Source organism: Monodon monoceros, unplaced genomic scaffold, assembly GCF_005190385.1.
Source record: "Monodon monoceros isolate NGI ecotype Baffin Bay Population unplaced genomic scaffold, NGI_Narwhal_1 Super_Scaffold_16, whole genome shotgun sequence".
Taxonomy (NCBI): Eukaryota; Metazoa; Chordata; class Mammalia; order Artiodactyla; family Monodontidae; genus Monodon; species Monodon monoceros.
The window spans coordinates 394,354-410,200 of NW_021703772.1; the positions used below are offsets into that span (position 1 = coordinate 394,354).

Sequence of the window (15,847 nt, forward strand, 5' to 3'; positions counted from 1 at the left end):
GGGGGCGGCGGGGGAGGGGGACTGAGGAACGTGGGGCGCAGCTGCTGGTGCACGCACGGTGGCAGCACGTGCAGGCGTGTATGCACGCAGGCCCAGTGTGGCACAGGGCAGCACAAGTTGGCCTTGGTGAGGGAAGACGTGTGCCTGTGCTCCATCACGTCGGGCCGGCCTGCCATCTGTCGGGTCCCTGGCAGTCGCAGGACAGGTACCAGGAGCAGACGGGGTCACCCTCCACGGCTGCGGAACTTTATTGGGATCGGACAAACACACCATCCTTCTCGGTCGTGGGCTCCCGCGTCCACAGGACCCTGCCAGACAGAGACCCACCCCGGTGCGCGGGGGACACGCCCTCCCTCTAGAAACAGGTTCAGTAACCACCACACGAGCCTTAGGCCCCACGTGCGGAGTCAGTAACACTCCACAGCTCCTCCGGCCTCGAGAGTCACCTTCAGGCCCAGAGTCCAGGCCCCCTGCCCAGGAGGACCGAGGCCAGCTCATGTCCTGACGTGGGAACCGCACACAGATGGGGCCCAGCTCCCTTCCTTCAGGGCCTGGGACGTGACCCTGACTTTCTGGCTCTAGAAAGAAGGGGACCAGCGGGGGTTCCGGGGGAGGGGGAACAATGGGGAAGGGCCCCTGTCGGCCCTGAAGCCCAGCTCCAGGGCCAGGAAGCCCCCCTCTTCCCTGTCCAGAGGGCCTGGGTCTGTGGAGGAGGGGCTCAGGGCAGGGCTTCCAGCTTCGACGCGGGGCTCCGAGGGTCTTCCTGGCTTGGGTGGGGCGGAGGGTGATGCTTTCGGGGGCCGAGGGCCTCCCACGTAAGGGGGCCGGGCTGCGGCCCCTGCCCAAGCCAGCAGCTCATCTCTCCGGCAGCAGCATGAAGAACGCAGCCTTCAGGAAGCGGCCACAGCTGCAGAGCGCGGCCACGAGCCAGTGGGAGCGGAGGCCGGGGTCGGTGCTGACCACGCACTTGAGCACATCCGTCTGGGAGGGAAGAGGGGGCAGTTAGAGAGTGGAGCGGAGAGGGTGCGGCCTGTGCCCCCCGCCCCCCGCCCGGTGTCAGCCAGGTCGCCTGAGGGAATGGTCGAGGCCGTTTGGGAAGGCTTGTGGTCCAGCTGGATGGAAGGCTCCAGCATGGGACCCGACCCAACAGGTGGATTCAGATGGTGAGAGGGGAGGGAGGGGAGACTGCTGGGCCCCCAGCCATGGGCCCAGCTACCAGCTCGGCCACCTGCTGACATCCCAGTGTCCTTCCACAGATGCTGTGGAGCCTGGGGTGCCAGGGAAGGACAAATCCCTTAGAACAGGAGCCCGAACTGAGCTTTCCAGAAGCCCAGTGAATGGCCACTCCTTACTTCCTTATTTCTTTCTAGTCCTGCTAAGAAATGAGGTACTATCCCTACAGCTTAACCTTTGGCCGTGGTGTCAATCAGCGTCCTGGCTGCCTGGTGCCCAGCCTCAGCCGGGCTCCAGAACAGGACGGCAGGATGGGACAGCGGGAGGCCCACAGCCACGTGGCTCATCCAGGAGGTGGCGCCCTCCCCGCCCAGTGCCGCCTTCAGATGACATCACAGCCCCAGCGGCCCCTCACCGCACCCCTGTGGCTCCAATCCCAGCGGGGGCTGAGCTCCGTCCCCTCGGCCAGTGTGCTTTGCACACTTTTGCCCACCATCCATTTTACAGAGGAGAAAACAGCTCTCCTACGGGTGGGGCTGCCCCGCAGTCCCCGAGGCCTGGCCAGGTGATCGGGGACATGGAGACTCTGACACCATCCCTGGGGGCGGGCAGCGGGTTTTAGCTCTGGAGTCGGGGGTGGTCAGATCCAGAGGGCCCACACTGGAGCTGGGCCGCAGGAGCTGTCCTGGGCTGGGCAGCCCCGGCCTCGCCCCTCCTCCAGCCCCGATCACCCCTGCCACTGCCGGCACTCAGGCGTTCAACCACCGCCCCCTTCCTGGCACCGCCATATTCCCTCACCCATCCACCGCGTCTCCGCAGCCAGGTCGCCAGGGTCTTGCGCACGAACTCCCCGAGGCAGTCAACGAGGGCATGGACCAGGGCGGGCTGGGCCTGTCGCACGCAGTCCACGGCCAGCCCCGCAGCCACTGAGTACAGGGACACAACCTTGCCCCAGGTGATTCCTGCAGGGAGAGAGATGGGTGCTGGTCACCAAAGGCCACCAAGACCCAGCTTGAGGCCAGCCCGCAGGGTCACGTGAGGGGGCTGAGCCTTTCTGAGCCACACCCCTGCCATTCCGCTGGTGACTGGGGTCGACACCCGGGGCAGCCTCAACCCACAGCTCCCACCAGACGGGGAGCTCGGTCAGCTGGCGGCTGTGCGAGTCCCAGCCACCGTCTGCTGCAGATCAGTCCTGCCACCGTCACACGTCATTCTCAGGCGGGGATGTCTCGAGCCTGCATTACACACCTGCACACCTGGGCCAGGGCCTGGCGATGACCCTGCACAGCCCAGTATCTGCTGGAGGAGGTGATGGAGCAGAAAGGCAAAGAGGAGGCTGAGCAGGTCAAGGGGGCTCAGTGACTCGGCACTGGATGTGATAAACAGGAAGCAGCTTCCATCTGTGCCTGCCCCCAGCACAGCCCTGCGAGGACAGAGGATGTTCTCCATGTAAAGAAGCTGAGGCCCCGGGAGGAATGGCCTTGCCCAGACCACCAAGCTACTGGGGGCAGAACTGAGATGGAGCCCACCTGGGAGGAAAGACAGACGAATGACAGTCTGGGGAACAGTGCTTGCCAGTTGTATAAGGTTCCTTAATATAGGAAGAGATTTTATAAATCAATGAGAAAAAGAGAGAAACCTTTCAAAAGAAATACGAACAGAATACAAACAGCTGATTCACAAAAGAAGAAGTATTAACAGTACACCAGACACATGAAAGATGCTCACCCTCACCGATACACAAAGAAGTAAGTGTACATTAGAACGAGATGTAAATTACAGTCTATCAGACAAAATTCCAAGTGGCAATGTGAGGATCCATGTAACTCTGCAGCCTGGTAACTGTGATGAGAAAGACAGCTGGAGGGCACCAGCACCACCTGTGAAAGGACACAAACATGGGTGCCCCGCCTGAGTCCTAGAAGGAAGCAGCACAGGCAGGGAGGAAGCATGCCCCTCAACCCATGTTCACACCACAGCTGGGACAGTCTGTCATAAGAGCACAAGTCAGTGCGAATGAATCCCTGTTCACAGTCGCCAAAAGGTGGAAATGACAAAACATAAATAAGCAGTGAGTGGAAAAGCACAATGTGGTCCAGCCACACAGCAGAATGATACTTGGCCTCAAAGTGGAAGGAAGCACTGACAGGGCCACAACCTGATGAACCTTGAAAACATCGCGCTCAGTGAAAGAAGCAGACTTGAAAGGCCACACATATCGTATGAGTCCATTCCTATGAAATGTGCGGGACTGTCAGATCCGTGGAGACAGAAAGCAGACCAGTGGTCCCTGGGGGCTGCAGGAGGGGGCCAGGCAGTGACAGCCTAATGGGAATGGGTGTTCTTCCCACTGGCAAAGAACTTGGAGAGGAGGTGGTTGCACGATACTGTGCATGCATTCAACGCCACTGAATCATACACTTTAAAATGGTTAACTGGGACTTCCCTGGCCGTCTAGTGGTTAGGACACTGTGCTTCCACTGCAGGGTGAATGGGTTCAATCCTTGGTCGGGGAACTAAGATCCCACATGCCGCGTGGTGTAGCCAATAAATAATAAATAAACAAAATGGTTAATTGTACGTCATGTGAATTTCACCTCAACAAAAATTTTAAAACCCCATAAATCAGGCCAGGCCACTCCCCAACCCTCCTGTTACTGTCCCTTCCCATCTCCTTCAAAGTAAATCCAAGTCTGAAGTCCCACCTGAGCTGGCTGCTGGCCCCTCTGAGGCCCCCTTGTCCTGCGACCTGGCCTCATGCGTGCTATCCCAGCCTCACCGCTGCCTGCAGGGCTCCCTCACCCCCAGGCCTCTGCCCAAGGTCCTCCCTCTAAGGGCCACGCAGACCGTGATGGCATCAGGTCCTGGTGACGCTGCCGTCACACCACGCTCCCCATTGACCAACTGCTCGTGGGTGCCAGCCCTGGCGGGCTCTGTGCTGCTCACAGCTGTGCCCTTGGCACCCCCAGGCTTGGCGTCCCGCAGGTACCCACCACCACCAGGGGACAGGTGAAGGGTCAGCATGGCAGGGCGGGGATCAAGAGAATGAACACGTGTTCTGCGGTGCTGTGTGGAGAGGTGAGCTCCACGTGATGGCCACGTTTTACCTGGAGAGGAAAGCCCTGGTCCGGAAGGTGCCGGCAGGGTGGTCTCTGGGAGGTGGGGCTCAGGTATGTCCTATTTTCTTTGAGGTCTTTGTGTTCATTTTTACGGAGATATAATCTCACTAGCGTAAATTCATCCTTTTAAAGTGTGAGATCCAGTGTTTTTAGCATATTGACTATGTTGTACAACCATCACCACTATCGAATTCCAGACATTTTCACTCCAAATCACTGTCCCCAGGAGCATCATGCCCCTGTCACCCCAGCCCTGGTAACCTCTAATCTACTTTGTCTCTGTGGATTACCTGTTCTGGACGTTTCACGAACGCAGTCACACAGTATGTCCCACTTTGTGTCTGACTCCGTTCACTGAGCAAAATGTTTTCAAGGTTCCTCCGTGCTGTCCTGGTGTGGGCACCTCATTCCTTTTTACGGCCGAATAATGTTCCATCCAGTGGATGGACCACCCATCAGGAAACGAACACGTGGGCTGTTGGCCCCTCCGGCTGTGGGGATACGCGGCTCTGAACACTCGTGTGCAAGCCCTTGTGTAGACATGTGGCTTCCTTTCTCAGGGGTCAAAACCGAGGAGCAGAACTGCCAGGTCAGGGGGTGACCCCGTCAGAGTTACCATTGGAGAAGCTGCCAGACCACTTCACGCCCTGACTCTTCACAGCCTCACCCGTGCTGGGTTCTCTGAAGTTTTGCCTTGAGTGCCCCAGTGGGCGCGAGGTGGCATCTTTTTGTGGTTTGATGGGTGTTTCCCTGGTGACTGATGATACTGAGCAACTTCTCATGCACGTACTGGCCGTTCATACATCTTCCTTGAAGAGATGTCCATTCAGACCCTTTGCTCTTTTTAAAGTGAGGTGGTCTTTTTAGTACTGATTTCTGAGAGTTCTTTATCTCATGTGTTTTCTGATCTTTCCGTGGTGAAATATTTTGCTCTTGTAATGAGAAGAAAAAAATGAAAACACTTGCCAACTTTCAGTTTTTCCACTGAAGGGAACCAAGAAGCGCCTGCAGCCAAGACGCAGCCTGGAACAGCGCCCCCTGCCTCTGCCTTCGCGGGGGCTCAGCCACGTGGGGAGGCCACCTGGAACCCTGCCCTGCAGTCCTCGAGCCGTCCACGTCACCGGCTACAGCCAGAGCAGGTGAGGGGCCGGCCGGGACGACGAGGGGGAGGAATATCCAGCCCGGGGGGTCAGCGCGTGCAAGACCCAGCTGCTTGGGAGAGGCTGCGGGCAGAGATGGGCAGGGCTGGCAAGCATCTGATGGCTGGAGCTTGCCTGGTGGCAAGAGGGCCTGAGGACCGGGAAGGCTAGGATGAACAAGGGGTGAAGGGAGACCTCGGGTGGGCGGGAAGCGGGAGGGTGCGTGGGGCAGCCACGGGCTTGTCGGGGGGTGGGCTGAGAGCCCGTCGGCAGCACAAGGGGCGGCCCGCAGCCCTGTGCTCCACGGAGCCTGTCCCTGCTCCCCTTTCAGGTGGCTCTGAGGTCCACAGAGGTTAAGAACCACTTGCAGGTCACAGAGCCCATGAGGGGCTGGGCGCCCCAAAGCACCAGAGGGGCAGGTGGCGGTGTGGAGGCCACCACGAGAAAAGGGTAGGGCCAGCTGGGTGGGGCGGGGATGCTTGATCGCAGAGAAGTACATCCTGCTCTGGTTTCAAGCGAAAAATCACGGGCTTTAAACTGAACTCCCCAAGTGAAAGAAGCCAGCCGCTGGTGCCCTGTGCCCATTCATCACGGCCACACCTTCCTCCCCGCCCCTCCCCCTCCCCGCCCTGCCCCAGCCCCCGCCTCGTCCTTCCAGAACCCAGAGCCCTTCTGGGCACATCTCCGGCCCCTCCCGCACTGAGCAGGCGGGGCAGGCAGGGGTGGGTGCTTCGTCCCGGCTGCCCGCCCTCTGTCCCTGTCCACACACCAGCCACCCTCCCCGGGGCCCAGCCGCCCCGCCCCCCAGTCCCAAACACCAGCCGCCGCACCCGCGCTCTCAGAGCTGACCTTCCTGTTAGAGCAGCCCTCGCTCTAAGCAGCCGCCCGCCCGCGGAGACAGACACCGGCGGCCACCCACGCGCCAGCGTCAGGCCTGACGGGAGCCCAGGGAGGGCCCAGGGCGGCTGTCAGCTCCCTTCCCCGGCCTGCCCAGGTCACCGCGAGGGCACCCGGGTCAGGACTGCCAGACCTCCTGGGCATCCCACGCCTCTCACCAGCCCCCTCCCTCCCAGGCACCCCCCCGTGAAGTCCTGGCCACCCAGTGACGCCCTGGAGGCTGGGTCCTGCAGCCGGGGGTCCCGTGTCCCTGCCACGCCGGCCTGCCCACCAGGGGTCGGAGGAGCCTCCCCGAGAGGGGACAGTGCAGGGCAACACCCAGAGGGTGCGGTCAGCGGGCTGGGGGCCCTCTGATGGGATGCGGCAGCCCCAGCCCCTCCACCGGCCTCCTTTCTTCTGCCGGTGGGCGGAGGTCCCCCATGGGGTGGGACTGTGGCTCCCGGCGCCCTCTGCCCCAAAGCCCTGCTGCCGTCCCAACCATCCGACGGCTAAGGAACGGCAAGGGGTGTTCCAAGGTCACGCCGCTGGTCGACGACAGACCCAAAGCCGCCTCGCAGAAGGGGCCCGTCCTCCCCAAAGCCCTTCCCACCCTCGATGCCACGTGGCCACTCACACCCCCACTCCACCAGGATGCGCCCCGGGAACACTCTGGCTCTGGGGCCCCCAAGCCCCCCTCCTTGAGGGCTGGGACTGGCCATCCCGTCCATCACAGGGGTCCCCAGGCCCAGGGCAGCGCCAGACAGTGCTGGGGAAACCTCGGTGGGATCGGCTGACGGGGCAGGTGCTGCACTGGGCTGGGGGCTTCGGTCACCTGATGGCCAGCAGCGCCTGGCGCCTGCTACGTACCAGGACACAGGACCGAGGTGGAAACGCAGGGCAGGGGCGCCAGAACAGGGCACGAGGTCACGGGTGGGGAGACAAGGTCTGTGGACCTCAGGGAGCCCAGCAGGTCCCAGGAGGCGGCGTGGGAACGAGAGGCGGTTTTGGGGGATGAGTCCTAGAGTTTCCTGGGAGCCTGGAGGCAGGTGTGCAGACCGGAAGCAGCACGAGCTGAACTCAGGGCGAGGGCACACGGAGAAGGGGCAGACGTCACCTGCTCCTAGGGCCCAGGTGGAGGCTCCGGGAGATCCACAGGTGACTGCGGGCCACCCGGGTGAGACAGGTGTGTCAACATTCTCCAAATGTGTCCCGCTGAGCCGCTCCACCAGGGACTCCCACCCTAGTGCACCCCTCCCACTATGGGGGCTGTTCTGCGACTTGCCTCTGACCAACAGACTCAGGCTCAGTGACACGGTGACTTCTTACGTCAAAAGAGCCTGGCGGCGCCCACTTGGGCTGCTTGGGACCTGCGGCCACGCCGTGAGAAGCCCAAGCCCCACAGGACATGTACAGGCCACATGCAGAACAGCCCCGCCCCACTCCAGCCAACAGTCAGCACCAACTGGCAGCCTGGGACATGCAGCCCAGACAGGGCTTCCGGTCACAGCCCCAGGACCGCACAAGAGGCCCACTGTCCTTGGACCCAGGGAGGCTCCCCTGAGAGCCCACCCAGCGCTGCAGCCCCGGCCCTGACCCACAGACCCTGGGCCATGCCAGCAGTGTGGGCCCCCTGGACACACAGGCCTACCTGCAGAAAAGATCTGGGCTGCCACAGCCAGGAAGGCGTCGGTCACCACGGTCTCGGACTGCAGGGGGATGTTCAGCTGGCGGGCCACGTTGCGGTAGACGCTGGGCCGGATCAGCTCCAGCTCGTCCGCTGCGGTCACACAGGCGGGTAAGAGGTGGTCACACCCACGGCGTGTGGGGCCCACGCGGGCCTGGGGCCAGCCCACTCCTCAGCCTGTGGCCACAGCTGGGGACCCTGATCCCAGCCCTATTCCTGACCCCTCGACCTGTCACATTCCCACCCACGAGACACCACCCCTAGAACCCCCGGGGACAAGACCAGGGAGGTGCGGTGGGCACCCCCAGACCTGCCTCTGGGGCCTGTCCCCTCTGCCGAGCCAGCCACGCCCACCCTCCCCCCAGGGCAGAGCCGGCTGGGCCAGTGGGGCGGGCACCCTAGCAGTGCCTGATCAGTGACTCACAGCCCACAGCCAGCTGCATGGGAGGGCGGTAGTCTGACAAGCAAGCAGCCAGCCCAACATGGGTGTGGACTGTTCCAGCGACCCCACACCGGTGGGGAGCCCGGCTGCTGCCTCACAGGGGTGTCCTTGCTCAGGTGCCAGCACCATTCAGTGAACCAAGAAAAGGAGCCACTACCCGGGGCCGCCAGCACCACACAGGGTCAGACCTGGGCTCCTGGGGCCAAGCAGGGGTATCTGGATGGGGCGGCCACACGTGGCAGCGGGAGGCCCTGTCAAGGGCACTGCCTGCACGTGTGCCCGCTGCAGCGCCCCTGGCAGTCACGTGCCGGGAATCCCACACAGCCCTCGGACTGGGCGTCCCCCAACCCAGCCGCCTCTCCGCCAAAGCAAACAGGAAAATGCTTCCTACTGGAAGTCCAGGCGATAAGGGCTCCGAGTCACCCATGGGGCCAGATGCACTCCATCTAATTAATTAAGATCTGGAACCAGAGGAGGACTGCGGGGAGGCTGGCAGAACGATGCGGGAGGGAGCATGGAAACTCCCAGGGCTGGCCTGGCTGTTCCCACATACAGACCCCGGGGTCTACCGGGGACTGACCCCAACTCGACCCGGGCCTCTTCCTGTTTGCTGCTGCTCCAGGAGCGGGGCGTCTGTGCTCGGGAGGAACTGGGGGTACGCTGGGGACAGGGAGACAGCTCCAGACCATGACTGGTGGGGAAGGGGCGGTCACGCTGAGCAGCTGCAAGGGCGGATGCTTTGGGGGTTCAAGCCATCTCCCTCCAGGGTCCCCTTAGCCATCTCGCAGGAACTGAACCCCAGGGACTGGCCGTGATGAGGCCGGATGCTGGAGGAGGGCCTGAAGGCCTGGCCCCTGAGAGGGCCAGCGCAGGGCACTTGGCCGGACTCTGCTCCTCCAGCCCTGGCTGGAAGCATCCCAGGCTCTCCGGGTCTGAGGTCACAGTGCTGAAGGGACAGACACCGGCCCGGTCTGATTAGCAGAGCCCAAAGCAGGGCTTTTCAGAAAGTTCAAACAGTAGGGACCCCGGGCCCAAGGTAGAGGCAGCCCCGAGCCCCTGCTCGCAGGCAAGGAGATGGAGCTGGGGGCAGGCAGGGCAGAGGCAGGATCTCCTCCTGGCCACTCCAGGGGCTCTTGGGAGGTCAAGACACCATATTCACCAGGACCCTCTGGAGTGCTCCCCCAGTGTTGTCCCCACAGCCCAACTGGAAGAGGTGGCTCGGGCGCTGACCTCAGGGGAGTCCAGGCACTCTGGGCCTCTGGCTGATCCCCCAAACCCCACTTGCTCCCCTCCCCTGAGACCCAGGCGGGACACCGCCCCCCTGGCAGCCCTCTGCAATGGCTCCTCGGCATCTGTGTGTCTCCCCCGGGCCCCAACACTCCTGTGCAGGCCAGGTCTACACAACCCTGCCCCCAGGGTCCACACAAAACAGGGGCAAGCAGACGCGCGAGCCAGCCTGAGGAGGGGAGGGCGTCCGCTTTCACAGGGTGTTCCCTCCAACCAGGGCTCCGGGGCCAGCCTCTCCCCTGGAGAGGCACCCGGTCAGGGCTCCATCTGTGCTGCCATACCTCCCCATGTGCACACGCTTGGGGTGGAACTGTCACACTGGATGGGGCAGGGCTGGGCAGTCTCAGTCCCTGTGGAGAGGTGGACTGACTGAGTCAGCTGGGCCGGTCCCTCCCTCTCTGGGGTCCTTGGAGAAGGTGGAGACAGTTACCGGGCTGTGTGTGACCCCACAGTCAAGTACCTCCAGATGTCCACTCAACTAGCGTCCAGGTGAGATCTTGGGCTACCTAGCCTCATGGTGGCTCAGCTCTCCTGGGGCACTAAATTTCGCCGGGAGCCCTAAGAGGCCTCCAAATCAAGAGAGAAGAGCAACCCATGGCAGGATTTGAGCCAGTAACTGCAAGGACCTATTTTCCAAAACAAACAGCAGGACACGTGGTCCGACAAAGGATTTTTGTGCCCAGCTGAGCACAAGGGTCACTCAGGAAGTTTAGCCACCAAAACATCATTCTTCCCGGAGCTGTCTATCCTTTATTTCCAGAGTGTCTGAAATCCCGGCTGAGCAGGCAAATGCGGGGAGGTCTTTGGCGGGTGCACAGGCGAGCCTGAGGGGGGACTGGAAGAGTGGGGTGCTGGAGGGATCATCGGTCTGGGTGCGCCCGCCTTGTGCGCCGGGTTACTCAGGGCACTCCGGACCAGCCCCCTCTCTGCCCCAGAGGGGAGAACAAGGCCCAGCAGGGGCGGGTGCCGGTGCGGTCACCGGCGGGCGGGCCAGTGCAGGGACAGCTGTACCCCGAGGCGCAGCGGGGCCGCCCCGCCGGCCGGCTTTGGAGGGTAAGCCTGGGATCCCGCCCGCCGAGGCCCGCACTCACCCAGGCGCAGCAGCACCGTGCACACTTCGGCCAGGCGGCCGCCGGGGGCGGGCGCGGCGCGCTCCGGCGCGCTCCAGGCGAGGCCGGCGCGCAGCAGCCGCGCGTGCACGAACTCCCGGCCGAGCGCCTTGGCCTGGGCCACCAGCTCCTTGTCGGTGGGCGAGCGGTCAAAGGCGTCCATGATCTCGGCAGCGAAGACCGAGGAGCGCCGCAGCACCTCCATGGCGGGGACGCGGGCGGGGGTCGCCGCACCTGCGGGCAGAGGGTGCTCAGACGGGCCCGCCCCGCCACCCCGGCCTGGCTGGCGGAGGGGAAGGTCGGCCGCGCGAGAACGGCGGGCAGCTGGGAGCGTGGAAGGGGCGCGGCGTGCGCCTAGATCGCGTGCGTGCGCCGGGCCGGAGCGCACAGGGAGGCCGGGCCGGCGCGGCTCTGGGGAAGGGCTTCGGCCAGCTGCGGGTAAGCGTTCCTGTTTGTGCCCCAAATCTTTAAAAGTGCGGTGTCACCTTCTTTTAGATGCCGAACTCAATCACAAAGATCCCCACGGGTGCCGGGGATAGGAAGGACCTCGGGGAAATGGCGATTGGCTCTGGGGCCGCCGTGCCCGCGCTCGAAGACGAGTGCGCGGGCGGCGGAGGCGTGGGCGGGGGGCATGGCCCGACCTGCTCCCAACCGGTGGCAGCCGGGACCCCGGCCCGGCCCAGCGTCCGGGGCCACCACCCACCTCCGCGCCTCGCCGTCCTCGGTGTTTGTCCCCGGCCTCGCCGTTCCCGTGGCGCGGCCCGCCCTGCTCACCTCTCCCGCCGCATGTCTCGGGCGCGGGGGCTGGGGAGGAGTGCTGGCCTCAGTATCTGCTGGCCGCCGTCTCCGCAGATCTGGATCCTTCCATTCAAACTGGCGAGGACGCGCGCCCCGCCCCGGCGCCCGCCCTGTCCACGCCTGAGCCGGGCTGGAGCGCTGAGGGCGCGGGGTCTCGGGCCCTACGGGGGCTCCGGCGGCGGCGTCGGGGGCGAGGCGAGTGCGGGCAGCACAGCGCAACTTTCCGCCGGGCGATAGGCGAGGCTTGGGGCTTTGCCTTCTAAGGGAAAGGCAACCCCGGGGCGGAGCCACGGCCAGAGCTTCCCCGCCGCCTCACCGCTTAAGGAGGCCCGAGCGAGTTCCCGGTATGCGCTCAAGGAGGGCCACGGGGCAGGAGCTGTCCCCCACTGTCCCAGTGGTTAGGACCTGGCTCTGGCACCAGCCGCCTGGATTCACAGCCGGCTTCATTATCGTATTGATTCCTAGAGGTTCTTTATATATTCTGGATGCTGTGTCCCTGGTCTTACACATGGCTTGGTATTGGACGTGGGTACTTGGATCTGCATTGTATGGAAGGTATTGCAAATGCCTTCTGCCATTCTGTGGTTTGCTGTTGCTTATACTGAACAGGAATTTTCTCAGTGACGTCCAATTTATCGATCTTTTCTCATGTTTAGTGCTTTTTTATTAGGATATTCTCCCGTGTTTTCTTTTAGAAGCTTAATTGTTTTAGCATTCACATTTAGATCTATGATGGATCACAAATTAATTCCTGTGAATATTGTGGTAGGGGGTCAGAGCTCATTTTCTCTATATGGATATCCAGTAGACCATCATGAGTTATTGAAAGGGCCCTCATCTTTCCACTGAATTGGAGAAGAGTCCCCATGATAAACCAAGTGACTGTGTATGTGAGGATCTGTTCTGGACTCTTTTCTATCCCACTGGTCTATTTCTCTATCCTTTTTTTTTTTTTTTGGCATGTGGGATCTTAGTTCCGTGACCAGGGATTGAGCCCACGGCCCCTGCCTAGGAGGCACAGAGTCTTAACCACTGGACCACTAGGGAAGTCCCTATTTCACTATCCTTGAGTCAACATCTCTATCCTTGAAACAACAGGATGAACCCACTTGCCTTAATTCACATATATACAACACTTCACCCAATAGCTGTTGAATACATGTTCTTTCCATGTGCACATAGGATGTTAAACAAAATAGACCATATCCTGGGCCATGAAGTCTCAACAAATTTCAAAGGATTGAAATTATACAAGTGTGTCCTCTATGAATTAAACTAAAACTCAAAAACAGGAAAACTATCAGAAAGCCTCCAAGTACTTGGAAATTAAATATCACACTTCTAAATAATCAGTGGGTCAAGTAGTAATCACGAGGGAAGTCGTAAAATATTTTGAAGTGAACTACAGTGAAAACATGACATATCAAATGCTGTGGGATATAGGTAAAGCAGTGCTTCAAGGAAAATTTATAGCTTTAGAAGAAAGGTTAAAATTAATGCTCTAAGCTCCAATTCAAGAAGCTAGAAAAAGAACAACAAATTAAATCTAAAGATGAGAGGAAATAAAAATAAAAGCAGAAATTAATGAAACAAAGCAAAAATCAGGGAAACTCAACCAAGCCAAAAGAGATTAATAGAATGGATAATCCCCTGGAAATAATGGTAAAAAAAGAAAACACAAATTCCAATGTCAGGAATGAAAAGAGGACATCACCACAGATACTACAAACATTAAAAAGCTAATAAGAGTATATTATGAACAACTTTATGACAGTAATTTGAAATTTAAATGAAACAATTTATCCAAACTGACGCTAGAAGCAATAGAAAATCTGGATAATCCTATAACAATTAAATAAATTTAATTCATAATTTAAAATCTTCCCGCAAAGAAAATTCTAGGTTCAGATGTTTTCCTTGAGGAATTCCTCTAAACAGTTGAAGAAATATCACTGACCTCACACAAACCTGCACAGAGAATAGAAAATGAGGGAACATTTCCCATCTCATTTTGGGAGGCCAACACACCATTGATGCTGACACCTATCAGGAACCTGTTGGGCCTCTGTCTGCCTTGGCTTCCCCGTCTGTAGAATAGAGAAAATAATAATACCTACATTTTGTGGACCAAATTAGTCAATCCATGTATAAAAGTGCTTGTCATATAGTAATTGCTCGGGAATTGGAGCTGTTTTTTCAGAAAAGCTTTCAAGTGTGAGTGCTCATTTTATTGCACTCTTTAACACACAGTCTGGAGCAGGACAGGGTCTGCCTCTGGCATCTCTGAAGAGCACTAAGGTTTGGGATTCCCTGTATTTTATAGGTGGAAATATGGAAGCTCAGGATGGGAAAGGGATTGCTGAAGGAGTCAGTGCAGGACTGGGCACAGGCAGATTGGGACAACCCCCCACCCCCGCCCCAGGCCCATGGAATGTATCTCCAGCAGGGGAAGAACCTATGCCCCCTCCCCCGCCCTGCAGTGGCCTCAGGCAGCTTCCCACCCTGCCCACAGCCTCAGTTTCCTCCTATACAAAAATAGGATCACGTTTTCTACTTCCTGTCTCCTGGGCAGCATGGATGGGTGTGGAAAGACTCGTGCGCCCTGACACAGGAGTGATAGATGCATCTGTTTAGTGTGCTCCCTTCAGTACAGGAGCTGCCGTGCCTGGATCCAGCCATGCCTGAACCAGTGGACCTCTCCCTGGACATTTTAGACCAGCTCAAAGCCGTGCCTCAGGATACTCACTGCAGGATACTGAGGACCCTGAGGGACTGGAAGCGGCCCAAGTGTTTATCAAAAGGGGAGGTTAAGCCCATCTGGAGTATCCAGACCACGGACCCTGAGCCAGACCTTAGAGAGCCCGGGTCAGGCTAGAATCAGTTGAGACCTTCCTGTCCCTTGAGGACTGGAGGAGGCTGACCTGATCAGCCCAGTCCCAGCCCCCAATCCCCCAAGTGTGCGTAGACTTTCCTACAGTTGCCATTGGCACTGAGTTTCCGCCTCTGCAGATTTCCTGCTCTCCGCTCTTGCCTTTTGTCCAATCCCTCTGTCTGCCCTGCAGTTGACCCAGTGGGTCCCTGGTTGCCGAGAAGCCTTCTGAGTGCCGACACCAGCCCAAACTGGCTTGAGCACAGGGAGCTTTGTTGATTTATGTGACTAAATTGTCCTGGGAGACACCTACTGGTTTCAGGCATGGCTGGATCCAGGCGTCTCTCTTTCTATCTGTGAGTCTGTCTGCTCCTTCGTGACAGCTCTGCTCTCAGGCAGGCTGTCCCTGAGTGATGGCAGAAGACGCCACAGCTCCCTGTCTACACCGCACAAGTTCAGTCTTTCCCAGTGGGAAAAAAAGCCAGTCTTCCCAGGGAGCTCCTGGGGATGACCTGGGGCCAGCAGCTTCTGTCCCGTGCCTATCTCTGAACCAGCTGTGGTTGGAGATGGGAAGGTGCCAGCCTTTCGGGCCCGGTCACATTTGTGGCTCTGGACAGGGTGCAGGGGCCCTATCGGTGCCACCGAACAACCTGGAGGAGGGTCCTGGCTTTCCATAAAAACCTGCTCAAGTCTGCTGTGTGGGCCACAATTTGGGGAGCAGAGGGCTCCATAACCCAGTGACACCAGTGTAAGAAAGTGAGTGGCAACATTCACCTCGACGTGGACAAGGGTCCTGCCTGGTCTGCATATGGCCACGCAGAGGGACAGGCCCAGGAGAGTGTTGTCCCCGCCCCCAAAGCAAATGCCCAGGCCCCTGGAATACCCTGTCCACAGCCTCCTTCAGAGCCCGAGCCTGGCCCTGGAGGGGACTGAGTGGCTGGGTGTGGACGTGTAGGGCTCACGTGCAGGCTCTGGCGCGCAGGGCCAGCTGTGGGCTCAGCAAGGGTCTTGGCAGGAGGCTGGCCTCCCGGTGGGTCTGGGCCTTGCACCTGGTAGGCGCTGGCCTGCATGGTCTATTGAGTGGCTCCTGGGCTCCCCCTGTGTCCAAGGATCCCCGGGCCCGCGGGGCCGGCCTCACCACAGCCTCTTCGCTCTCCTCTCACAACGTATCCCGAGAGCCACTTCTGCCTCCTTGCTGCTAGTGCCCCAGTCCAGGCCACTGCCGCCCACCCCCTCTCCAGTCCGCCCTGTGCACGGGGACAGTGTCCTTTCAAAATCAACCAGATTCGTCAGCGCAAGGCCAGGGCCTCTCCCCTCTCCACCTGCTCGGGGGGCTTCAGCTGAACAAACC

General features: G+C 59.9%; 1 protein-coding gene across 1 annotated transcript; it reads right to left on the reverse strand.

The window, feature by feature from the left end:
- Positions 1–205: 205 nt before the first annotated feature.
- On the reverse strand, positions 206–13,978 carry BOK (BCL2 family apoptosis regulator BOK). Its single transcript, XM_029226047.1, has 5 exons — positions 11,604–13,978; positions 10,812–11,063; positions 7,956–8,084; positions 1,972–2,135; positions 206–981 (listed from the first exon to the last, which is right to left on the reverse strand). The coding sequence occupies exons 2-5, from the start codon at positions 11,032–11,034 to the stop codon at positions 856–858; spliced, it is 642 nt and encodes a 213-aa protein (XP_029081880.1). The 5' UTR covers positions 11,035–11,063; positions 11,604–13,978; the 3' UTR covers positions 206–855.
- Between the last annotated feature and the right edge of the window lie 1,869 nt (positions 13,979–15,847).

What these genes read in the sequence shown, in the direction of transcription:
- BOK (XM_029226047.1), bottom strand. Translation starts at nt 11,034, where the DNA reads ATGGAGGTGCTGCGGCGCTCCTCGGTCTTCGCTGCCGAGATCATGGAC. An exon ending in CACGGTGCTGCTGCGCCTGG is followed by an intron (nt 8,085 to 10,811) that starts GTGAGTGCGGGC and finishes GTGTGACCGCAG; the next exon opens with CGGACGAGCTGGAGCTGATC. An exon ending in AGCCCAGATCTTTTCTGCAG is followed by an intron (nt 2,136 to 7,955) that starts GTAGGCCTGTGT and finishes CTCTCCCTGCAG; the next exon opens with GAATCACCTGGGGCAAGGTT.